General features: G+C 45.4%; 1 protein-coding gene across 8 annotated transcripts in view; it reads left to right on the top strand.

The window, feature by feature from the left end:
- The first annotated feature begins 7,398 nt into the window (after nt 1-7,398).
- Nucleotides 7,399-25,208, top strand: part of SLC49A3 (solute carrier family 49 member 3) — a 31,903-nt gene continuing 14,093 nt past the window's right edge. For 4 of the 8 annotated variants that reach the window (XM_065045522.1, XM_065045517.1, XM_065045519.1 and 1 more), the window contains exons 1-3: nt 7,403-7,596; nt 18,480-18,638; nt 19,540-19,759. In XM_065045522.1, coding sequence (XP_064901594.1) covers nt 7,468-7,596; nt 18,480-18,638; nt 19,540-19,759 — 508 coding nt within the window. In that variant the 5' untranslated portion in view covers nt 7,403-7,467. Of the gene's footprint in view, nt 7,597-7,726; nt 7,862-18,479; nt 18,639-19,539; nt 19,760-25,208 lie in introns of those variants that run through there. The other 4 variants (XM_065045520.1, XM_065045516.1, XM_021296363.2 and 1 more) reach the window with 4 other exon arrangements.

The raw sequence follows: 25,208 nt of genomic DNA, 5'->3' as shown, positions 1-25,208 counted from the left end.
AAGCACCCAGAAAATAGGCATATTTTTTAACCAGCTCGTTTTACTTTCTGGTCTGATGTAACAAAAATGCAAACAAATTTTCCTTTCTACCGAAGATATATTTTACATGGGTTTCTGTCCCATAACCACTCTGCCACATCTCCCTCTAACACCTAGAGTGCCCCTCATGAACCTAAGCTCTTTTTGATCAAGGGGACAGGGTGTCAAGATAGAGTATGTGCTATGGCTGGCTTGGAACAGGAGTCAGGGTGACAAATGCCCAGCTTACCCCTGCTTCTGAGCTTTAGGGGACCTGGCAAGAAACCAAGATCCATGACCTCCTTCTGCCTTCCCTTAAAAACAGTACCAGTGGTTTGTATTCCTAGACACAAAGTTTTACAAAATGTATAAGACATCAAAGTCATTTGGATTTCCGTCCTTCCATTCAGCATGAGTAAACCTGGACAGCAGATATTAAAGTCATCAGAGAGGGACTAAGACTATGGATACATGCTGAGAGCATGAATGCATAACCCCCTTTTCCCAAGCAAACTGTTCTAAAAAGGCTCAAAACAGCCTCTCATACCAGAATATTAAAATGCTGAAGAGATCATTCTAGCAATTGAAAGAAAAGAAAAAATAAAAAGCAGAGTCTAATATGCAGTAAAGCCTCACATGATTAAGAAACAACCAACCAACCAACATCAACAGAACACTTTACAATGAACAGCCCATACTCAAAACATGCAACTTCCAGCTAAGCAGAACTGTAGCTCCTTGTGTCTTACAGTCAGCACTAAAAAATACCTGTCCCTGATGGGGAAAAAAAAAAAAGGAGTATAGGGGTAGGAGGAAGATGTTGTAGTATTTAAAAAAAACCACAACAAAACAACAAACAAACAAACCCAACTAGGAAATAAGTTGGGGGAGGGTGTGGGGTGGGGAACAAGAGGAGAACCTTGAATGATTCTTTCCTCTGAATAATCTTGTATTAAGGAAATACTAAATCCAGAATAGGAAATTTCACTACAACAAGAGTGCACAAAGTTTGCAAAATAGAGTGCAGCTTTTCCCTCAATACCTCCCTACATTTCCTGTAGAAAGACTTTCTAATAATTCTGCAGTGAAAAAATATAACCTGAGTTCAACTTCATTCTGCAACCCAGTGCCTTAAGAAGTACATTTTTGTCCCAAGTGTTCTGTTTGGCTCCCTCTTTGCTGGTCCTGGTTGTGTACTCTGATAGTTACCAGTAAATGGCTGTGCAAGGGTTATTCATATAGATGACAGATTTTTCCCTCGGCAAAGGGGTAGGGTCTTGTAATGCAGCAGTGTGCTTCTTTCCTAAATGGTTGCTAGCTCTCATTTTCAGTAGTGTTGAATGTATGCATGACAAATGCAGTCACCATGCCATTTCTTATTCTTCACAGCTGGTTTAGGGCCCAGTTGCTTCCTTTTATGTTTACTGGTCATTTCTGGTCAACAGTTATTTCAGAAACAAAAGAAGGAACTAATCTTAAATAGGATAATTACTTCTGGACTTCTCTGAAGTTTTCATGTGTCACTTTCTGCAGCCACTATATAATAAAAATATTGAACTGTGCTTCTGCAATTACACAAACTGACAGCAGAAGGCCAGGAGTAAAGAAAACACACATGCCTCTATGTTTTGGTGGTGTGCAGATATACTCTGTCCTGTGTGTTCTCCTGTTGAGGGATTAAGAAGTCCCATGCTGGAGAATGTACAGAGATAAAGGCAAAATGGAAGGGAAATGTGCTTATGGTCCTTTGCACAGAGTTGTCTAAAGTCCTCTGTCAGCCTATATACTCCTCACTGAGCCTGTATATTGTAAGTGCTCTCTACAGCTGCAAAGTGGTATAAAGCAGAAGGAATACACTAGTGAAAGTGACTACTGAAAGGAAAAAAAGAAAAAGGGGTTGGGGGTGGGGGCTTCTCTTTAGTTACTAGCAACCACAAACGGCAACATTCTCTTTGGTGTTTTAAATAGTGTTTGAGAAACTAGGTAAATGTCCAGCTTAAAGAGTATGAACCAGAGCATCCAATCACATGGTAAATCGCACTGAAGAGAAATTGCAATTACCACAAAACAAGTCTTCCAAACACCAGAAATTGAACTAAGATGCCCAAACGTGCAGGAGAGGCACAGATAAATCATCCAGCACTTTTTTTTTTTGTCCTTCAGAAAGAAGGGCAAGAGAGGAAAGGGAGAGACAGAAGAGAGAGGCAGAACAGGGAGCCTCTGTCCACAGTCATCACTGATTCCTAGGAATGTGAATAATAATGGGTTTTTATATGTAGAAACCACATGGCCCTTGCACAACATCCCTGCAAAGCAGATTTATCAAAGTCTCTAATGTGCTCTACCTGGATAGCTCACTTGCAGCACTGAGCATCTCTTCTCATCTTCATCTTGGCTGCACTGCACCTGCATTTACAGCAGTTGACTTCTGGGAGCAGCAGGCATCCAACCTTATTTACAATATGTGGTTTCTTATTCCATTCTTTAGCTCCCACATAACACATTTCTTTGTGCAGAGAAAAAAGGATGTATCTGGGAATGTTTTTGAGAAAAAGACTGTGTTTGCTTGTCTCATTAGCACTGTGCCTGCAATAAAACAGCAGCTGGTTGGGTGCTGAGAACATCTTGATGACTTTGAAATGGGACACCACTATTGTATGGGAGATAAAGCAAAGACAACTCAGTGTTGTACTGGTTAGATGTGACTATACACCAGCATAGTAAATAACAGTGAGCCAGGACTGTGAAAATACAGTAACGCTTGATTAAACATTGCTAATGTCTAAGGGCAAAATGTTTTAAAATGCTTACAATAGAACAAAAAAAAAAAAAAAAAAAAAAGGGAGGAAGCCGGAAAAGCTTTGTGGTTAGAATGACTTAGCAACAGAGTTTCGTAGTACAGAGCAAAGTCAACTGCATGGCAGTGGAGAAGCATGCTGCACTGGTGCCTGTCACTGTCTGTGTCACACCTGTTTCATGCTTTCTTGCTAGCTAAAACCTCTCTGGAGGTTGCTGCTGCTCCAGCACACTGGTCACAAGCTAGTGGGGACACAGCGCAAATACCCCACCAATGCTGTGATAAAACTGAGGTAAACCTTGTCGTGCTGTCAATGCTCCCCCTTCTGGGCGCCCCCCGAATGGCTCCATGCGGCAGCTGTAGTGGGCAGACCAGCGTGGGGTGTGACCAGCCTTCATCAGGAGAGGTCCACACACGAGGGGACAAGGACCAGCCACAGCCACAGGCGACGCTGCTGACCAAATAAGCCACGCTTGTGGTGGAGAAGAAATATTTTTAAAATAAGAATAAAGACAATGCTGTATCAGGAGAGCTAATCGTTAAAACGACCTTTTGCTTTCAAATGTAAACGACACTGACTTTGTTTGGATTTTGCACTTGCTTATTTTAAACGGAGCATGAAATATGCTCCATATAATGATTCTATATGCTCCATATGACAATTCTAAAACAGCTGAAGTTACTCATGTTTATGAAGAGGGAAGAGGGAAGAGGGAGGAGGGAGGCGAGGCGAGGCGAGGCGGGGCGGGGCGGGGCGGGGTGGGGCGAGGCAAGTTTGGTATAGATGTAAATGGGAAAAAACCTGGCTCAAGGATGACTAAATTCCCAAATAAGAAACAGGTAATGTCTTAAGCCTTTCATTGAGTTATCTTTGGCTTCAGAGAAGATTGGCAGGAGAGATACAGCAATCAGGAATGTGTTTTACTTCACATTCATAGAGTCCACAAGCAGAACTTTCTAAGGCACATAGTTTATTTTAGCCAGAGAAGTCCAATTTCAGGTTGGGTCCACCCATTTGCAGGAATGGTTACAGCTGTGATGACAAATCTGTACTTTGCCTTGGGAAAAGGAACATCCTCACAAGGAGAAGCAAGCAAAAGTGTAGACAAGTCTTTAAAACTGTTTTCTGCAGAAAAATATTAAATTATAAGACTTTACAATGGACTAAGTCCTTTGCTGGTGTTCAGAGTGGCAGAGGTGGCACTGTTAGCTCCCTGCACTTCTGTCAGCTGCTAGCGGTTCTCATAGGGAGCATTTTTGTTTTCCAGGCTCACAACTGCTAGAGGAACCATTTTCTGGACCTGCATCACTGTGAAGAGATTCAGTTCCTGGACTACCGGCTTCCCACCCAAAGTGTTGGACATGCATTTTGGTGTCTCTTAAGATATTTTCTGATTCAGCTGACCTGTTTTGCTCTGTTTTGCCAAGCAAGGTACTAATCTTTACGTTGGGAGAAAAGTGTCTGGTTCAGCAGTCTGCAAACATGCCAGTGCAGTGAATTCTGCATTCCTGTTTCCTCTTTGTACCTGCTAGTAATGCAATAGTCTTTTGCAGTCTGGGAGTTCCTTTGCACTGTTTTGCTCTGTGTTCTTAATTATTGCTACCCATTTTTTTTTTTTTAAATGTATGATCTGCTTCATTAAGGGCCCTAGACTTGCATTGTGACAGTCTTGCAAATTAAGATTTTACCGGTTTCTTCCAATTCACCTTCCAGTGAGCACTGTGGAAACAAACAGGATGCTCGTCTCCATGTATGCAAAATGAGTCTTCAAGCCCTCTCTGCCACAAACCATACAAATACACACTTCAATTAACATTAAAAGGTACACATTAACCAAAATCCAGTGTTCCCTGGGAAAGTCTTCTTATGCTTCTAATACCAGGCTAAGACAGAACAGCAGTGGATGGTGGATCCATTTATGTAACAACAGCACTTTTCAGTATATTTATGTGGAATTAAAATTAATCAAGGCTTGCTAATTAAAACGGTAGGAAATGTCAGAATAAAAATTGTTTGAGCAACCCTAATTCCACCTTCACCCCATATTCTTTACCTAAAGAGCCTGCACGGTCCTTAATTATACTTTCAGGTACCATTTTAACCTGGGCTCCTTAGGTAGTAAAGAGTGAACTAAACTGGTACATCTGCCTATTCCCTTCCTTCTCACCCCCTTATTTTTTTTTTTTTGGTCATGTTAGCAAGTTTAATGGAACTTGGCAGAGGGACAGCCTCTCAAAACCAGTAAAGTTCCTACAGATTCATGAAAATCTGTGTCTGAAGAGAGACAATCTATTGACACTCCAGCACAGAAACCTATGGTGTCAGCAGCAAGCAGATAATCCATACAGAAGGGAGATATTACTAATGCCCCAACCATGATGAAAGTTTGCAACTTACTAGATGCTAGTCAACCAAAAGATGCACCCATAAGATACCTAGCTTCTTCATTCTGCATCTCAGGACATCTTTTTAGCTGCCTCTTTTAGTGCATAGCAGGGGAAAAATCAGCCTTTCATGCTAGCACTGTCTCCACTAGTGACAAAGTCTCTGAAGCTTCAACCAAGTGCAAAAACAGGCCATTCAGTATTCAGCTAAAAAGGAGATAGAGCAGCAGCCCAGCTTGGGTAAGCAGGAAATCATGGCAGAACTCCAATGCAAAAGAAGAGCATATAGGAGGTGGAAGCAGGGATGGGCTACAAAGGTGGAGTTTAGAAACATTGCCTGGGCATGTAGGAATGGTGTCAGGAAAGCCAAAGCTCAACTGGAGTTTCAGCTTGCGTGTCAAGGGTAGTAAGAAGTGCTTCAACTGCTAAATTTGTGGTAAAATGCTGAACAAGGGAAATGGGAGACAGTTACTGAATAAGATGGTTGAGAGTGAACATAGACAAGCCTGAGGAACTCATTGCCTTCTTTACCCTAATCTTTACCAGCAAGGTCTCCCAGGCCTCAAGGCCTGGGATTCATGGGAGGGGTAAGGGTGACCATTAGTGGATGAGTCAGAGATTGCTCAGGAAAACTTGACTTATACAAGCAAGTCCATGGAACCAGAAGGGCTGTGTCCAAGGATGCTGGAAGAGATGACAGATACCACAGCAAGGCCACTTTCTATCATTTTTGAGAGGCCATGGATACGCCTACCAACTGGAGAAATGTTGCACCTATATTCAAAAAGCACTCAAAGAACAGCTCAGAAAACTGCATGTTGTCCAGTCTCACTTCAGTCCATGGAAAAAAGATTAATCAAATTATCTTGCATGGTATTTCTGGACATGCAAAGGAGAAGTAGGCAATGGGGAATAATCAGCCTGGTTTCACTGACGGTAAATCATAGCTGGTGAAGTTGCCTGATAGCCTTTTTTTTGGTAAAAGAATCTATGGATGGGAGAGGATGTCATCTACCATTAGTTTAGCAACATGTTCAACACCACCTCCCACAGTGTTCTTGTATCTAAGTTAGGGCATTAGAGTCTGGATAGGGTAGCCAACTGGATGGGAAAAGTACTGGCTAGATTGGGTCAGAGGGTTGTGGTTAATGAATTGTACTCTATCTGAAGGCTGTACTGTGGCACTTATCCTAGGACTGGTCCAACAGTAGAATGGCTTGCCCAGAGAGGTTGTGCAGTCTCCACTGTTGGAGGTTTTCAGGACCAGGCTGATCCCTAAGCAAACTGATCTGACTTCAACGACTCTGCTTTGAACAGAAAGTTGGACTAGAGACCTCCTGAGATCTCTTCCAACCTGAATGATCCTGTAATTTTTACTGTAGTGCTCAAATCTCAGGTTTGGGAGAAAGACATCCAGGCACTATCAATGTCCAACCACCCTGAAGTCAAACATCTTGTTTAGGAGTTGAGGAGGACTTGCTTTATACCCTTGGCTTTTTCCCTTGCTGTGTTTTTGAGGAGATAAGAGTGTGGGTGTCTCTGCATTGAGGGAAGAAATACTGTTCTCTTGGGGCGGCTCTGCAGGGCGCCCACACCGCTGCACCATAATCGGTCATATAAAACCAGCACCAAACTGTACATCCCACGGCTGCCGAAAGCCATGTGGGTCTTGATAGCATTGCTTTATCCTCCTCTAATCCATTTTCTACTCTAGTGAGTGATCACCCTCGGACAGGTCTGCTCCCACAGGGCTTCTTCCTCCTACTGCCACCGGTACCCTCAGCCACTGGAGCAGCCGCTCTGGCTCTGGCAAGAGTTAACAGTGACTCTTACGACAAGGTAGAGCTAGCAAGCGGGAGTTAGCAATGTTTTTACTGCTGTTGTTTTAACGACAGACGGGAAACGAGAGCTTTCTGCTCCGAGCGCCTTAGCAGTCCCGTTTCGGAGCACCAGACTTCTCCCTTTGCCAAGCCTGACAGAGCACAACGGGTCCCGGGCACGGGCAGCCAGCTCCGCGCCGGGCCCAGCAACAGCGGGGAATGACTGTCTCACGTCTTGGGGCGGCTCTGCAGTGCGCGCCCACACCGCTGCCGCACGCTGCCCGTGCCGGGTGGCAGACGGCGTCTCGAGGGGGCGGAGCGCGGAGGGGCGGTGGAGCGCGGGGGGGGGGGGAGGGGCGGAGCGCGGGGGGGCGGGGCGCAGAGGGGGCGCGGAGAGAGTGGGGGGGCGCGGAGCGCGGTGGCCGTGTCGAACCGAGTCGCGCCGAGATGGACGGCGCCGAGGTAGCGAGCTTGTTGGGGGAGCGTGGCCAGGGGCAACTGGCCCAGTTCAAGACCTACCGGCGGCGGTGGTTCCTGCTGGCTGTCGTGTGCCTGCTGAACTGCTCCAACGCCATGGTGAGTGCGGCGCGGAGGCGGCACCGGCCTGGCCGAGGCCCGTCGGCCGCCAGCCTTCCCCGCCGCGGCGAGACGCTCCCACTGCGCGGCTCGCGGAGCCCCCACAGCCTGGAGACCGCGGCGCGGGCCGCGACAGGGCAGCAAGGACGCTCTTCAGGCGGGCCAAGGGCGGCCCCGAGCCGTGGGGGAAAGGACAGCCGCCAGCAGCCCCGGGGTGTCCCAGCAGCCGTGAGCGCAGGAGGAGGCGAGGTGCGGCGCACTGCAGGTAGGGCGCTTGCCCTCTCTCGTGCCTGCTTGTGCCTGAGAGAGCAACTTTAACTGCTGCTGCTGAGAGAGGATGAGGTGACAGGGCTCACCAGAATGATACATACCTCCATTCTCATCCTAGAAGTAGCCAGGCAACCTTCAGAACTCTACCCCAGTTCCCTGTCTCAGATCCACCCCCTTATTGCTGTCTACCACTACCTGAAAGGAGGTTGTAGCAGGGAGGGTGTTGTTCTCCCAAATAAGTGACAGGACAAGAGGAAATGGCCGCATGTTGCACCAGGGAAGGTTCAGACTGGATATTAGGAAAAAAATCTTCACGGAGAGAGTTGTGAAGCAGTGGAGCAGGCTGCCCAGGGAAGTGGTGGCATCACCATCCCTGGAGGTGTTTAAAAGGTGTATAGACAAGGTTCTTAGGGACACAGTTTAGTGCTAGAGTTATGTTATGGTTGGACTCAATGATCTTGAGAGTCTCATCCAACCAAAATGATTCTATAATTCTATGATCCTTGAAGCACTAGGACTCACTTGGCACACTGCAGAGAATCCTCAGCTTGGCCCTGCCTTAGGGACTGAATCAGCAACTCTTCCTTTTGAACTTTGTTTCCCTGGTTATGACTTCAGCCTGCACACCTCCCATTCTGACTGGTGGGATCCAGGGCACAGATGGGTGGTGATGCAGGAAAGGCAGGAGAGTGTGTGCGATCTAGAAGAGCACAAAAGGAAGTACTACAGTGTCAAGCCAGGCTGGGATGGAGCAGAGCTGAAATTGCTGCTAACTCCACTTGATAAGCCATGGGGAGGAATAGAAAGTATTCAGTGTCTGTTAGGGTGACATGTTTCAAATCTAAGAAATCCTGTGGTAGAAGAGCAGGAGTTATCTCTGCTTTATTGCTGGCCTATGACAGCAGATATATCTGGTAAGAAAAAGGAGCAGGTGGGTTTCCTTCTAGGGTCTTTTGCACCTACAGAACAGTATTGGAGTGATTCTGCTCTAAACATAATGGTATGTGAACTTCTTGTTGCCTACAGGTACTTTATTCTGAAAGACCTGAAAAAAGGAGATACCAGATCACAACCCACCTATTGAACAGATTAAAACTAAGTTCAGTAATTATTGAGATAAACACATAATGTTTATCCTTACCAAGTCCTAATATGCAAGATGAAAGCCCAAATCCTTGCTCACCAAGTCATTGAGGACATTGTTGATAACTATCAGACTGACGTAGAATTATTAATGTAAATTATTCATTACTATTCTGAGAAGGCGGACTGTCTGGCATCCAAGATCAGACACTGCAACCTGCAAACATTTAAGCCGGTAAGGAAGAATAGGTATTCCATTTTACAGGCATGCTGGAGTAAACAAATGGAAAAACATAATGAGAGTTTGGCTGTATATGGAAAAAAAAATGAGCGTGCCTTCCCAAGGCGTTCTGCAGAAAGGCAGTGTGAAGACTCATTGCTTGTGTGTAGTCACATTGGCACAGTACAAGAACATTAGGTAGCAAGAAAAAAAAACCACCCTGCTATAAGTGGACAGTAACAGCACAGGTAAAGGAAGCTGTACAAAACCTTTCCAGTATGTCTTGTCAGATTTTCACTTTGCTGAAACATTAGCACTGAAACTGGATGTCCTTTCAATGCATCTGCAAGTATAACTGTGTCCTGAGTCATGTTGCTGAATACATTTTAGCCCTGAAGGTTTGTACTGTTTTCTGTCTGCTTGGTCTCTTGCCAAGTTCCTGACTTTCCACAGTATTACTTTCTCACAGTATGAACTTGAGGTAGAAATTCATCACTTCAAAACTGGTTGCTTAATAAATATCCAAGAGTGGACATATTGTTTCTAAGCCAAAGTAAAGGTCTGGAATGGCAAGTATGCTGACATATAAAGTTGTAACCAAACATTTCCTGATGCTAATTTTTTTCCTAAATGCTCCTGATAAAAATCACATTAAAATGGAGGGGGTGTTTGAGAGGCCATGAAATCAAAGTTATTGGTTGCTGTTTAAAAGTTCCAGATGGAAAGATTAATTTACCAGTTCTGTGATGTGAAAATTGCCTGGTAAGTTGTGTCCTCAATTCCTGTGCAGATGTTGTGTGCAACACTTCATTCTATGTGTTCCTCTGTCAGGCTATCTGCAAAATGCACATAGAGAGGACACGTAACTTTTGAATTGTTTGACTTGGAAAGAACAGATTACCTCATATGCTGGACCAGGCTTCCAGGATGATGCCTTGTATTCCCCACTCCTATCTATGCACTCATGCAGTTTTCTATTAGCAGCCTTCAGTGACACTAAAAGTGGCAAGACAAGAGACAATCCTGAAAGGGAGAGACTGTCAGTGTCAGGATCACAAGTTAGAAGCAACTTAACTCCAGGAACCACACTTGGTCATGCAGCAAGGGCATGATGAGAAAGGAGTATTTCTTAGTTCAGTCTGGTTTAAGATTGTGAATGAGGAGGAAAAAAAAAAAAAAAAAAAAAGCCAGGCCAGACCATTTAGTGATGAAAGGGGCAGTCTTCCCTACTTCCTCCTGCTCCACATCATCATGTGAAATCGCTTCTTTAACCAGAACACAGTGGGGTAAGTATGATATAAGGGACGCTTTTATGCCAACAATAAATAGCCCCTTACTTGAATCTCTGTCACTGACCTGGGCTTAAAAGCCTTTATCTCTCCCTGCTGTATGAAGTGGGTGCTGTCTTACCAGGGGTTGGCTCACATTTCCTAAATATGGCTATTCTGGAAATTCCTAGCTGACAATGTAGTCTAAGAAACCCTTGCATTATCTTAAGGCCATAAATAGCCAGAGTACAATTTACTTGCTCCCTGAAGTCCCAAGCAGCTCTCTCTTGTAGCACTATTGGTGAGGGGTGAAATAACTATGCCTGCAGTAGCTACCCAGATTTGTTTTGTCGAACTAATGCTGTGTGTTTGAGTGTGTTGTTTTCTTAATCTGAAGTCTGAGTGTTTTAAGAGTATTCATGGCATGCTGACAGCTGCCATAGAAGAAAACTACTCAGTCAAATACCTCCTTCCTCATTGCCTTCTTCCTGTGAAGGTGAACAGGTGGGAACTTTGTCTTTCACAGGAGGAACTTCTTCTTGCCTTAGTGCTGGGGACAGAGAAATACACGGAAGAATGAAAGTGGATAATGTTTCCTGTGCTATTCTGTGCTTGTCCATGTAAGCAAGCTGGAGAAGAGGGGAGCAGAGGGTTAGAGCTCGCTCATACTTGGCCAGGTGGTTCCTGACTCATGAGCAGACTTCCACCACTCTTTAGTGTACTTGGGAAAGTAGGAAGAGCTGCACAAGTGGAGACTGGGATGTTCTAGGGCTGGGTGCACAGGCTCCTTGTCCACACCTGTCTGCTGCTTCGATACAGCTGCTGCTGCTGCCTGGCTGTTGTGTCCTGCTTGCCCTCCTGAGAGCTGTAGAGGCTAGAAGTGACATCTAGGCAAGGATCTGACCTTACTGAAGATCACACCTCTGTCCTTACTTCCTAGGCTGCTGCGCCAGCATAAGTCTTTTCAGTTGAGGCCAAGGGCTGTTTGCTTCCAGACTGTGTGGCCCTTTTGACGTTGAAGATGAGGAGTCTGTTTAAAGGCTTCATTAGCTGGGGCTCAGGGGAGGCAGAGGCAGCCTGTGCATCTTTGAAACACATTGTACATGACCTTCAAAGCAGTGTTTGAGTGCATGCTGGGACTGGGAGAGCTGCTGCCTGTGTGAAGCAGAAGGTTATGTTTCAACTAAGTATTCCTCCTTGGCTCCTTTTTAAGCTGTACATACGAGGTATTACAGGGGTATTGCTACACTATGCACAGCTATGCAGTAAGCCAGACAGTGAAGAACACTCCATTTGGCAGCCTTTGCTAGCTGATACCACCACTGACATGGCAAGTGGCCTGATTTCCACCCTGCCTGATTGCATGCCCTTGCCATTCTGCAAATGATTTTACTTTTCACTTTTAAAACCTCAATTTGTTGGTGAGGAGGGTAGACATTGGTTTAACAGCTTGCCTTTCAAGAAAAACAACATTTTTGCTACCGCTTCTGACATTTGGGCTCTCTTGGAATGGGTGGAGCGAAACAGTCCTGCAGGTGAAAGTGAAATAGATCCTGGAGAGTCTGTGTGGGAGTGAAAACAGTAAAGACAGTAGGGTGGAGGAGCTGAACTCCGAGTAAATGGAGATAGAAGGGGAATGAGAGCAGGAGGAAAAGTAGAGGGTTAGGGCTCATTCTATATGGAAGAGGGCTGGATCCATGTCTGAGAATACCTTAAGGGGTTACAAGGTATCAGGCAGAGCAACAAATAAGCTTAGAAATTGGGGCAACATGAGAACTGCTGTAACCTGTTAGTGGTTACAGGAATGCCCAAGCAGGTGCGCAATTAATAGGGAAGGGAGCAGACAGTCTCTGGGAGGTGGTGGAGAAGAGAAACAAAAATGTCAGCTAGAGAAAGTTGAAGCAAAAGGAGGGAGAGCTGAATGTGGAGCCAGTACTCTTCCAACATCAGTACTAGTCAGATGGTTTGCCTTTCAGTGCACTTGCTTTCACTGGTGGTCCCACATGCTCCATTATTAAAGGAGGAATGGAGGGGGCTTTCCTGTAATTGAGGGCTTTGTGTGGAAAGTATTTCTGTCCTTTTCTTCTAATGATGGGACATAGCTACCCAATCAGTCAGCTGCTTGCTGAAAGCAGTAGGACCTGCAGCTGTACTCCAGTGCAAGCCAGAAGAGGCTTGTGGGCCTTCAGGAGACCTTCTGTCCTCTTCATCAGTTGCTATGCTGACTGTGTCTTCATCAGTTGCTATGCTGACTGTGTAGAGCACAAGTTTTTACAGTGAACAAGGCGTACTGAGGTATAACTTCCTGCGCTGGAGCTTTTGCTATCTCTAAACTCAGAAATCACAATGAGATGAACATACCTCTAAGGCTTTAGCTCAGGAGTGTGGGAACTACAGTTCCTGCATTTGGAGAAGAAATGGTGTATGTTATTACAGCAGATATTTCAACATCTTGCTAGATGCATATCTGAAGGGAGGGAAAAGTCCATCCCAAATGCTGAAGGGTCAAATACTATGGTCTACAACATAAGTGACCATGGCCAATGATACTGGATTATACTGCAGTGGAATCTGTCATTTGAGAACAAATAATGCAAAATCTGTGAGGTAATGCTGGGAGGTGAGTTTTGCCATGTATGAGGGGTTTGGGATCACAAAGCCATTGGGGTCATTTGGTGTTCAAATGCAAGAATCCCTGTGCTTGAGTGGCTCTGCATGGGCTTCTGTGTAAATGACTTGACCTAACTATGCCATGGCCCAAAGAGTGGACTCCTGCTGACCTCCAGCAGCATCTACTCCAAGCAGCCCAGCTGTATTCTGCTGTGGGGACTGCACAAGGTGACTGTTGAGCAGTCAGGATGTGGGTCTCTGAGCTGGGTGCATTTGAAGCCTTAGAGACAAGGCATTCCTGAACTGTGGGGTTTCAAGCTGGGAATTTGGTCAAAGTTTGCTAAAAGGCTTTGGTTTATTGTAGCTCTGACAAGGATCAGGAGGGACACAGGCCATAGTGGGTGAATGGAAATTGCTTATAGAATAATAGAATCATACAATGTCCTCAGTTGAAAGGCACCTACAGGGGTCATCGAGTCCGACTCCTGTCCCTGCATATGACAACTCCACAGTTCACAGCTTTTGTCTGAGGGCATTGTCCAGTCTCTTCTTGAACACTGTCAGGCTTGGGACTGGGACACCTCCTTGGGGAGCCTGTTCCAGTGCTCCACCACCCTCTGGGTGAAGAACCTTTTCCTAATATCCAACCTAAACCTCCCCTGGAACATCTTCCTGCCATTCACTTGGGTTCTGTCATTGGTCACTAAAGAGAATAGTTCGGTGCCTACCCTTCCTCCTGCCCTCGTGAGGAAGCTGTAGACCACAATGAGGTCTACCCTCGCCCTTCTCCAGGCTGAACAAACCAAGTGACTTTAGCCGCTCCTCATACAGTTTCCTCTCCAAACCCTTCACCAACTTTGTAGCCCTCTTCTGGACACTCTCCGATAGCTTTATATCCTTTTTATCCTGTGGTACCCAGAACTGCACACAGTGCTCCAGGTGAGGCCGCACCACTGCAGAGCAGAGCAGGAAAGTCACCTCTCTCACCCGGCTGGCAATGCTGTGCTTGATGCACCCAGGACGTGGTTGGCCTTCTTGCCTGCCAGGGCACACCATTGGCTCATATTGAACTTACCGTTGACCAGAATTCCCAGATCCCTCTCTGTGGAGCTGCTTTCCAGCATCTCATCCCCCGGTCTGTATGTAGAACCAGGCTTGCGATGTCCCAGCTGCAAAATCCAGTGCTTGCTCTTGTTGATCTTCATGTGGTTGGTGACTGCCCAGCTCTTCAGTTTGTCTAGATCCCTCTGCAGGGCCTCTCTGCCCTCGAGAGTGTCAACAGCTGCTCCCAATTTTGTGTCATCAGCAAACTTGCTAACCAGTCCCTTAAGTCCTTTGTCTAAGTCATTCATAAAGACATTGAAAGTACTGGCCCTAAGATGGATTCCTGCAGAACCCCACTAGTCGCTGCTCACCAGCCTGACTTAACCCCATTTACTATAACCCTTTGAGCCTGGCCTGTCAGCCAATTGCTCACCCACTGTATTGTGTCTTAATCCAGTGGTATGCTGGACATCTTGTCCAGGAGGATACTGTGAGAGACAGTATCAAAGGCTTTACTGAAATCCAAAAAGATCATGTCGACAGGACTTGGTTGACTAGGTGGGTAACCTTGTTGTAGAATGGAATTAAGTTGGTCAGGCAAGACTTTCCCCTCATGAACCTGTGCTGGCTGAGACCAATGACTGTGTTGTCATTCGGATGTTTTTCGAAAACTCCCAGAACAATCTTCTCCATGATTTTGCCAGGAGCAGTAGTGAGACCAACAGGCCTGTAGTTGCTGGGCTCATCCTTGTTGCCTTTCTTGTAGACTGGGCCAACATCTGCCAGCTTCCAGTCTTCCAGGACCTCTCCAGATTCCCAAGAGTGTTAAAAAATCCCATCAGGCCCCGTTGACTTTTAGGGATCTAGCTGGAGTAGCAGATCCCATACAAGTTCTGGATTGATTGGGAGTTTATTATTCTCGCAGCCATGGTGTTCTAAGCCTGGGTTATGGGGGCCCCCAAGTCCCTCATCGGTGTTGAACACCGAGGTGAAGAACACATTAAACATCTCAGCTTTGTCTATGTCCCTGTTAATAAGGTGACCATGTTCATCAGTTAATGAGCCAATGTTATTTCTAGCTTGCCTTTTGCCATTAATGTATTTTTAAAATCCTTTTTTATTGTCCTTCACAGTACTGGCCAGCTTCAATTCTAGTTGAGCTTTGGCTGCATGCATTTCCTCCCTACGATGGCAAGCAGCATCTCTGAGTCCTCCCACGTTGCCTGACCTAGTCAAGTCAGAAAGAGATGTTGACAAGGGGCTGTACTCTCTCAGTTCTGCTGTTGTGACATCCATTGAGCATCCAGAGGAGCACATGTGAACATGAACATAGCAATGCAATGTGTAACAGTCCCGTTGATGCCTTCTGCGCCATACACTAAGGCTCTAGATCTGTGTGGCTACACAGCCAGTGGAGCTGAGTGCAGCTTGATCAGACCACAATGGTATATTTCCACAGAGTGAGACTTGTGCAGGGACTGAACAAGTGGGTAGACAACCCTGCAAGGACAGAGGTGTCTGTCTGTTTCCTTTATCTATCCCAGGGGCAGCCACCTTTTTTGACGTGCTATAACCCTGCACATTACCTCTCCTCCCCTCCCTGTATCTCTCACCATGAGCTACAGTGGGGAGCTTTGTTACTGACATTGGGGTGCAAAACCTGAGTTAAGACGATGGCCCCTGGGGAGTGAAAGAGAGGGAAGCCTCTCTCAGTCTCCATTTTGTGTCTTCAGAGGTTACAGGGCTTATACCTCACCAGGGAAGGATGGCATCATCCTCATCACCTTCTGCCTGAGGGGGCGTGTATCATGGCAGTCCCTGCATAAATACCAGCCTTGGCAGTGCAGAGTTTCAGAAACAACATGTAGGATAAGGGCTTTAGCTCCCAGCAGAAGAGCTTGCTAACTACTGTGGGTGAAGTCATGATAGCTGGGAAAAAACAAAAGCAAAAGGTGGCATACTGACTTGCTTAACATGGCAATTTCCCTGTGTTAGTGAAATCTCAAAGTGCCATCTCTTTGTTGCAGTGGCATTTGGCAGCCACATAGACCAGAGGTACAGCTCGAGCTCCATTGCCCAGTTCTTAATTTTTCTGTTAGAGCAACACATGGTAAACAAATCCTGCCAGAATGGAGGCAGAAACATGTTGCTTCTCTCCAGACCCATGAAGAAACCCACTTCCTATTCTGAAGAACAAACTCAGGCTGCAAATTCCCACCTTCTGTGCTCTCACGCATATATGCTAGAACTGGAACTCTTGCTCAGGGTAGAAATACAGGGCAACCCAGATGCTTGGTTTTAGCAGGTCTAATGGAAGTATGCTGGAGTGCTTAATGTTTACAGCCACTGAACACAAAATCCCATACTCTGGCTTGTGGCATCATTCTCCTAATTATGTCTTGCATGCATGAGCTTCTTGTGTGGTGGGTCAGGGGGGTGAAAATTTACCTGAAGCTGGCTTACAAAATGTGTCATCTCTTTAATTACACTGTTTCCTGGTAGAGTGTTTCATCACCACCACCCCTACCTGGAAGGCAGTGAGGAACTGATAATTGCTGTTGCTGGAAATACACAGCTGGGTTTTGTTTAGCATCGATTTAGCATCCGATAATCAATCTAATGCCTTAGTGATGCTGGTAACATTCAGATAATTAGATTAGCATTAAACATTTCAATTCCCACCCCAACCTGATGGAAATCAATTCTGGAAATACAAAGGTGGGTGAAATTTCTTCCTGAGACAAGATGATAACATCATTCCACTATATTGTATTATTTAAAGGAATTGTTATTATAAAAAGGTCATTTTATTAGAAGTCTACTGCAAGTCTCTCAGTGGTCTAGAATAGCATCCTTGTTGTCTAACAAGAGTATAATTTCCTTCAGCACCCAGCATCTTCATCCACCTGATTGCAGAAGCTGAGTAAACCAGATTCACCCCCTGCCAGACCTTTTACTGATCCACTGATTCCACCTGGATGTGTCTGAACCCAGCATGGTGATGTGAGCTTTGTGTTGAATGCAGGAGATCTGGCATGTCAGGTCCTTTCAGAGAGGAGAAAAGGGCTGATGCTAGGAGTCCTTGCTAGGACACTAATAATGCATTCAAAACTTCTCTGTAACTGCCATTTATTCATTGCATGCTTACTGGGAGAAAAGCTTAGCTAAACAATGATTTGCATGTGGCTATTCTCACACAATGATGCTAAGAAGGAAAGTGCATCCTGCCTTCTGCTTTCATTTAATGTGGTAGTTTTTATGGTTTCTGACATGTGTGAAGTAAACAGGAACACTGGAAATAACAAATAGCGAAGTGTAGGAACATACCCTCCTCTGAGGTTACTGGAGCCCTCTTTCAGTTACACATGAGCGCTGCAGCTCATGCTGTCTGCAGGATGCAGTCTGTGAAGAGGAAGCTTGTGATGGCAGAGAGGGGTACCTGGAAAGAGATAGTGGCTAGTAAGCTATATATGAAGTTTTTGTTCACATTTCTGCAAACTTTTATTATCTTGAGTATTCAGCAGCTGCAAGATCATCTCTAATGGTGCAGTTGCTTACATCTACATTATTGACACCTATTCTCAGGTTAGGATACTCTTTCTGAAAAGCGCCAGAGAGGGAATCTTCTCAAAGGATCCACAGAAATATCCCTCACCTTGGGGCAGAACCCTCATTTCTTTCTTGTGAGCATGATTTCAGGACCAGATTTTAGCAAGACAGAAACAGACAGCAGCCTTATGAAATGAGCGCCTAAAAGAAGGTTTAAATAAGTACTTTAATATGTGGCACTGGAAGGAAAATATAGGTACTTATTAAAGTATATCTATGTTTCCCTGTTATATGTTTTGAATATATTGAATAACGCAGATTTCTGTCTGTCTTGGCTGACATGTAGCAAAGTTGTTCTTAAAAAGCCACATCCAGGGGTACCAATGCAACCTTAAATACCAGTCTGAGATTAGGAGACTCTTAGTTGCAGAGAGGAGATGGCAGCCTCTGTTTTGTTTATACTTATGTAGAAAGATTGCTTGTGGTTTATGTCAGGTAAGTAAGTGTATCGAGGCCAACATGTTCAAACTGGGGAAGGAAAAAGTTACTGACCTCTGCTTCTGCCAGCTTCCAGCAGCAAGACTAGTGAACTGGGGATGAGGCAGTGAAATGAATGGGAGCTCTAGGCCAAGATAATGATGAAATCAGTGGCAAAATAATCCTAGCATGAGTAACTGCAGACACCGGAGGTTTGGATTTTTATTACCAGACATCTTAATTTCAAGCAGAGATTAAGATAGTGAGCCCCTTCACAACTTAGTTAAGGCAGTCTGAGGGGATGCTGAATTTGGAGATGTGGAGATGTTCATGCCTACCTGTCTTTGCTCTCTGCTCTGCAGCAATGGCTGACATTTGCTCCAGTGGCTGATAAGACAGCTGCCTACTTCCACATTTCCCTGGAGATGGTCAACTGGCTCTCAATTGTGTACCTCCTCGTCTCGATCCCATTTGGTCTGGTGGCAACATGGGTTCTCGACAGCGTGGGGCTCAGATGTTCTGTGAGTTGAACTGTATTATTTTGCTGAGGGTGTTTCACCTAGAAATAGCAGTGCACCAAGCACTAAAATGCATACTGTGAATGGGAGTCTTGCCAAGTGTTGCAGAGGAGGAGCATGTTATAAGCTCTGTCCTAATTGAGTAATAGCTGTCACATCACCTCTTGAGGTGGGAAGCAGTGAGAGAAGTCAGAACAATGTTGCATCCTTACTTGCCTTTTCCTGCTTCAGTTGTTGTTGTCTTAGCCATCTGGCAGAGACAGATCCTCTGAGCTGACTCTGTGAAAAGCTTGCTTCAATTTGGGGTTTGGTATGGAAAAGCTATTTTGTATGCAGGGACAGTTTAAGGAGCAGCAGGGCAGGGTACAAGCAATGGACTCCTGTCAGCTCAGAGCTTGGTTTGTGCAGCTTGGGATATCTACACAGTATTCCTAGAAGGATGAGTGTTGTGGAATGTGACACTGAAACACTAGCATGCTAGTGGTATAGACGAGCATCCATATGCTGGATGATTCATTTCCATGATCTTTGGATTGTGATAGCAAAATATGACAGTGACACAAACTTGCAAATAGAGTGTAATTAGTGAACTTTGGATTTCTCATCAATTCCATCTGCTGTCTCGCATAAGCTTCCTGTGGTATAGTTCTTATTTGGGGCCAGGAGTGCCACCTTGCACCTTGCTCTCTAAGAAGACTGGTAAACTCACTCACTGTTGGATCAGGAGCATCTTGCAGTGGCCTGAAGGGGTGGGTGTGATCTGCAGACAACTTTCGATGCAGTGATTACTGACATCCAGTGTCTCCTGTAGTACATCTGAGACCCTGCTCATGCTACTCTGTTGCATTAAGTTCTGCCCTTCGGATTTCAGCACACAAACCCTGGCTGTTTCTGCTTGTTGCAGGTGATCCTGAGCGCATGGCTGAACATGACAGGCAGCATCATCCGGATATTCAGCGTCCTGAACTTCCTGAGCTTGGGTTCCCAGAATTACTGGTACCTATTTATTGGGCAATGCTTCTGTGCACTGGCACAGCCCCTTGTCATCTTTTCACCAACAAAACTGGCAGCACTATGGTTCCCAGACCACCAGAGAGCAACAGCAAATATGATCGCATCAATGTGTAAGTGATAGCTGCAAAGTAATATTGCTGCCTCCCAGAACTTGCTAGTCTTTGTTTGCCTTTCAGAGGCAGCAGGCAGAGGAAACCCTCTGTACTACAGCCATTTGGCTCTGCAAACACAGCTCTTCCCAAGAGTCTCATGGCCATGTGCAATAAACTAGTACCTTCAAGGCAAGATAGGCAGGCATTTCCATGCTGAGGAGCAAGCAGTGGGCCTTAGGAACAAGGTGCAAGATTTGAGGTAAGCCACCAAAGCTCCCAACCTTCTTCCTCTCTACCATGAAAGGTGATTGTCTTTGCCTAAATATCATAGAGGCTGAAGACAGCCCTCAGCGTTATTGGATCTAAAGTCTAGAGTGGCCTTAATTCTGCAGCTTATTAGGGAGCTGTCTAAATCGCATGTGATGCCAGTCATCACAGTTGCCAAATTCTGTATGTGGATAGAGGTGAGAGTACTGCAGCAGTTTTGTCCACTAGGTCATCCAGTAGCAAGGCTGAGCATGTATTGTCAGTTCGTATGTGTACACAGACAGGTAAAATATACTCAGCTGTTCACACAAACATGTTTGGGGATGCTAAATGCCTTGGAGTTGTGGGGAAAATGGCAGTATAGGAGCACCCCTATACAGCTTTCCCAATGCTGCTGCAAACCCAGATCATGGGCACTCTTGCTCAGCAAAAATGGATTTATGGTGTCAGAACAAATGCATTTTTTTTGCAGTGCCTTCCCTAGAATAAGGTGGATCTGACAGCTCATCTTTTTTCCCAGGGCTGAGATAGACCTTCACCTTCCTTGCTGGAGATGGAGGTCTGTTGTCAGTATGGTGAAATACAAACACTTATCAGGGGCCAAGGGTACTTGGTTCTTCACTGCCCTGAAGGACCCCAGCCTGCAGACAACTTATTCTTTTTAAGTGAGAGAGCAGCCAGAACAGCCAAAAAGCATTTCTTTCACATAGTGTCCTCAGTTCTTACAGAACCAAATGGATCTAAGTATGGGAAAGAATAAAACTGAATAGCAAGGAACAGTGGAAACCCAAGATCTGAAGCCATTCAGTCTGTGGCATGTTGAAAAATCACTGTGAGGACTGAATGGACTGTGATTATTACCTGCTACAACACCTGCATATTACTCTGTAGAGGGCTTCCATTAATATTTGGTTACATCCATTACTGTCTTCTGTATAAAATCAGGATTTCATTTCAAGAAAATTTACATGTTGCCTAGAAGGAGCATCTGCCACAGGCCTGGTCATTTACTGCAGTGGTTAATTACCTCATTGGCAAATGTCTACATGTTTACTGCTTGTCTTGCTCCTTATACCTGAGCTGTTTAGTCTTGTTGCACCTGTTTGTCTGGTAGTTATGGACAGGGTGACCTCTCCTTTGTCTAGAAAGACTGAACAGTTCCAATGCAGTTACTTTACAAGCACATTTCCCCTTGCCTCTTTCCATGTGTCTCCATGTATGCTTATTGCTCAAATGAACTTTTTCTCTCAACTTGTTCCAGTTTATCAATACCCATTTCCTGTGTTAATGCCAGAGCAGCACTCAACATTGCAGTAGTGTTTGTATCAGTGCTGCACACAGAAACTGGTCCTACAGGCTCCCGTCAGTATCCTCACAGCTCCTGTTAGTGCCTCTGGGTAGGCTTCTCTGTTCTTGTGTGCAGACAAAAATGGACTTTGCACCCAGGATACTGCTGAGCAGCTGAAATCACTATGGCTCCAGCTGTGCTCTGGAGTATCATATCTTCGTCCTCCCATCACTTGTAGAGACTTACAGAGGAGCAGTGCAGAGCCAAGGACTGATCCTGTTTGAAGACCATGAGAAATTTTCCTGTGTCAGGAGGAGGGCATCTTCTTTGAGTCCACTGAAGTGGCCTCTGCTTCATCCATGGGATTCTTCATTTACTGTGGTCCGCCAACATGTAATTTTTTGCACCCTGCAGAGTTTTAGTGCATCGGCATCACTGTCCACAAAACACGCAGCCCAGCTGCAGAGTACTGCAAGCTAATCCACCAGGACCTCTGGACCAAAATGTACAATTAATTAACTCCAGTGGACTTTCCATTCTTAGCATAAGAAGAGAAGGGATATGAGCCTAGGAAGCAAAGGCAGCTGAAAACCTGTAATTACTCAGATAGTCTCACTTCGTCTTTTCAAATTTAGCCCAATTGAGCCCCTCACCTATACTTTCTGGAACTGCTTCAGCATACTCATATTTCATGGAAACACCTGACAGCAGTTTTCCGTCAGTCTGCTACAATGCCTGGATGCTTTTTACCCCAAGGCTGAAGCGGTTGTTTAATTATGTCCATGTGCTTAGAAAAAGGTAATGTTTCACCAGAGTCATAAGCTAGTACTTCCTCAAGTACTAGCAGAAATGCTACCGTTGTGGTGTGCTATATCACTATTAATAATGCGTCAGCAGGATCCTAGAATAGACAAGGTTGGAAGGCATCTCTTGGGATTGTCTCATCCAACCACCTGCTCAGTCAGGGTTTTGGCTAGACCAGGTTGCCCAGGGTCATGTATAGTCAGGCTTTGACTGTCTCCGAGGATGGAGATGTTGCAACTTATTTGGGCAACTTGTTTCAGTGTTCAAGGACTGTCACAGTAAAAAAGTTTCTATTCAGACAGAGTTTTCTGTGTTACAGTTTGTGTCCATTGCCTCCTATCTTGCCACTGGACACCACTGAGAAAAGTCTGGTTCCCTCTTTACGTTATCTGATCAAGGTTCTTTTCTCCAGGCTGAACACTCTCAGCTCTCCCAGCCTCTTTCGGTATGAGAGATGCTCAGGTCCCTTAATCATTTATTTGACCCTTGAGTGAAGTTGCTCCATTAACTGTATCTTTCTTGTATTGAGGAGCCCAGGACTGGACTCAGCACTCCAGATGTTTCTCACTAGGGCTGAGTAGAGGAGAAGGATCACTGCTTGCCACCTGCTGGCAATGCCCTTTCTAATGCAGCCCAGGATTCTGTAGGACACCTTTCTGCAATGGTGCATTACTGGCTCACAGTCAACTTGCAGGCCACCAAGACCCCATATCCCTCCCTGCAAAATGCTTTCCAGCAGCTTCTCCGGATGGATCAGTCCCAGTTCTGTCAGTTTCTCCTCACATAACAGAAGCTCCAGTCCCTTAATCATCTTTTTGGCCCTTTGCTCAACCAGGGAGTCCATGTCTCACTCATAATGGGGAGCCCAGAACTGAACACAATACTGCATATATGGCCTCAGTAGCACTGAGTAGAGGGGAAGGATCATCTTCTGCTGACAACACGCTGCTTAGGCAGTAGCCCAGGATGCTTGTAGCCTTCTTTATCATGAGATTGTGTTGCTGGCTTATGGTCAGGTTGGTGTCCACCCGGACCCCTACCTTCCACACCAGGCCCTTCCCTGTGAAGTTGCTTTCCAGTTGGTCAGCTCCAGTGTTTACTGGTGGATGTGGTTATTCATCTCCAGGTGTAGGATTTTACGTTTCCTATTGTTGTTCCTACTCCTTGTGAAGTTCACTCTGCCCATTTCTCCAGCCTGCCACTCCTCCCAGTGTTACATCATCTGCAAACTGCCTGTGGGTGTCCTCTGCCTCATTGTCCAGGTTTTTTGTTAAGGTTAAACTGTATTTGTGTCAGTATCAGCCCCTGGGATGCACCACTAGGGACCGGCCTCCCACTGAACTTCATGTCAGTGATGGTAATCCTCTGGGCCCAGCTGTTCAGTTAAATTTCAGTTTGTCTCACTGTCTACTTATCTAGCCACCACTTCATCAGCTTGCCTGCAAGGATGTTATAGGAGACAGTGTCAACAGCCTTAGTAAAACTGAGATTAAAAACATCCACTGTTCTCCCCTCATCTCCCCAGCCAGTCATCTCACTGTACAAAGTTATTAATGTTTCTCCTTTGCTGTCTGCTCCTGTTCATCTTGTTGTCCTTCATGTGCCTGGAAATGGTGTCCCAGATTAGTTGTTCCATTACCTTCTTAGGAATCAAAGTGAGACTGGAGGGCCTGGAGTTCTTTGGATTCTCCTTCTTGCATTTCTTGAAGATGGGAGTGATGTTTGCTGTCTTCCAGACCAAAGGAGCCTCTTGATATTGGCATAGCCTTTTAAAGAAAATCAAGAATGACCTTGCAATGAAAATAGCCTGCTCACTCAGCACTCATCAGTGCATCCTATCAGTCTCATGGGCTTGTGTATGTCTGGTCTATTTAATGTTCTCTAACGTTCTCTACCTCAGCTGACGGTAAATCTTCCTTGCTCCAGGCTTCACCTCTGGTTTCAGGGCTGAAGGCCAGTCTTACTAGTAAAGATTGAGATGAAGAAGGCATTGAATACCTTGGCCTTTTCCATGTCCTTTGTCACCATGTCTTCTGATACATCCAGCAACAGGCCCACATTTTCTCTAACCTTCCCTTTGCCACTAACATCTTTCACCCATCTCATTTCCGGGTTGGCTTTGGCTTTCCTAACTTCATCCATGCATACTAGCGGAAAAACAACTTCACTTGTTCAACTGTTTGCAGAACATTGCCTTAAAGATAAAAAATTGTCTCCTGCAATTTTGGACGTTTGCAAGCTGAGTCCTGGAAGTGCTAGTTCAGATGCTGCTCAGCTCCAGCCCCTTAAGAATGTAACTCCCTACTCCAGTACAGACAAGTGTCCAGAATTCTCTTCTGCCATATGATTTTTGTGGTTGGTAGGAGAGATCAGCTTGTATATCAGCTTGGCCTTTGCTGAGGAACTCTGTTGGCTTGAAAGGTGCTGTGAATTACATAATGTCACTTTAGAGAGCTGTCAAAGGGCTTTCCAGCTTTTTATGCCCTTTTGGCAAAGAAGACCAATGGCATCCTGGTGACCACTGGGAAAAGCGTTGCCAGCAGCTTGAGGGAGGTCCCTTGTGCACATCTGAAGAGCTGTGTCCAGTTCTAAACTCCTCAGTACAAGAAGGACATGGACATGTTAGTTTAAGTCCAGTTAAGAGCCACTAAGACAGTTAAGAGAATGGAGCATCTGTCATGCCAGTCAAGGCTGAGAGAGCTAGGATCATTCACTGTCAAGAGGGCTCAGGGGGATCTTATCCATATGTATACATGCCTCTTGGTGCATCCCTCAAGAGGGAGTAAAGAAGGGAAAGTACCTCTATTTGTTACTGCTGATATGTAACATCAGGACAGACGACATGGATTCCTCCATCTTCGTTTTGTCCCCTCAGCATTTACTGAGGCAGTGTTGTGAGGGTGACAACACTGGAATTCATAGACAAAAAGCAGTTTACAGGAGTTAGGGATTATAGGGAAACAGGTTTATAGAATGGACTTCATGGGGGTGAGGGAACAGATGTGGCAGCAGTAAGACACCACGGTCAACTTCTCCAAATATTCCCCTGCCTGTTTCTCCCTATATATGCATTGTTCTGCCCTTACTGATTGCTCAGCTGCACACTTC

Source organism: Columba livia, chromosome Z, assembly GCF_036013475.1.
Source record: "Columba livia isolate bColLiv1 breed racing homer chromosome Z, bColLiv1.pat.W.v2, whole genome shotgun sequence".
NCBI classification, from domain to species: Eukaryota; Metazoa; Chordata; class Aves; order Columbiformes; family Columbidae; genus Columba; species Columba livia.
This window is presented reverse-complemented; position numbering and strand designations above follow the sequence as displayed.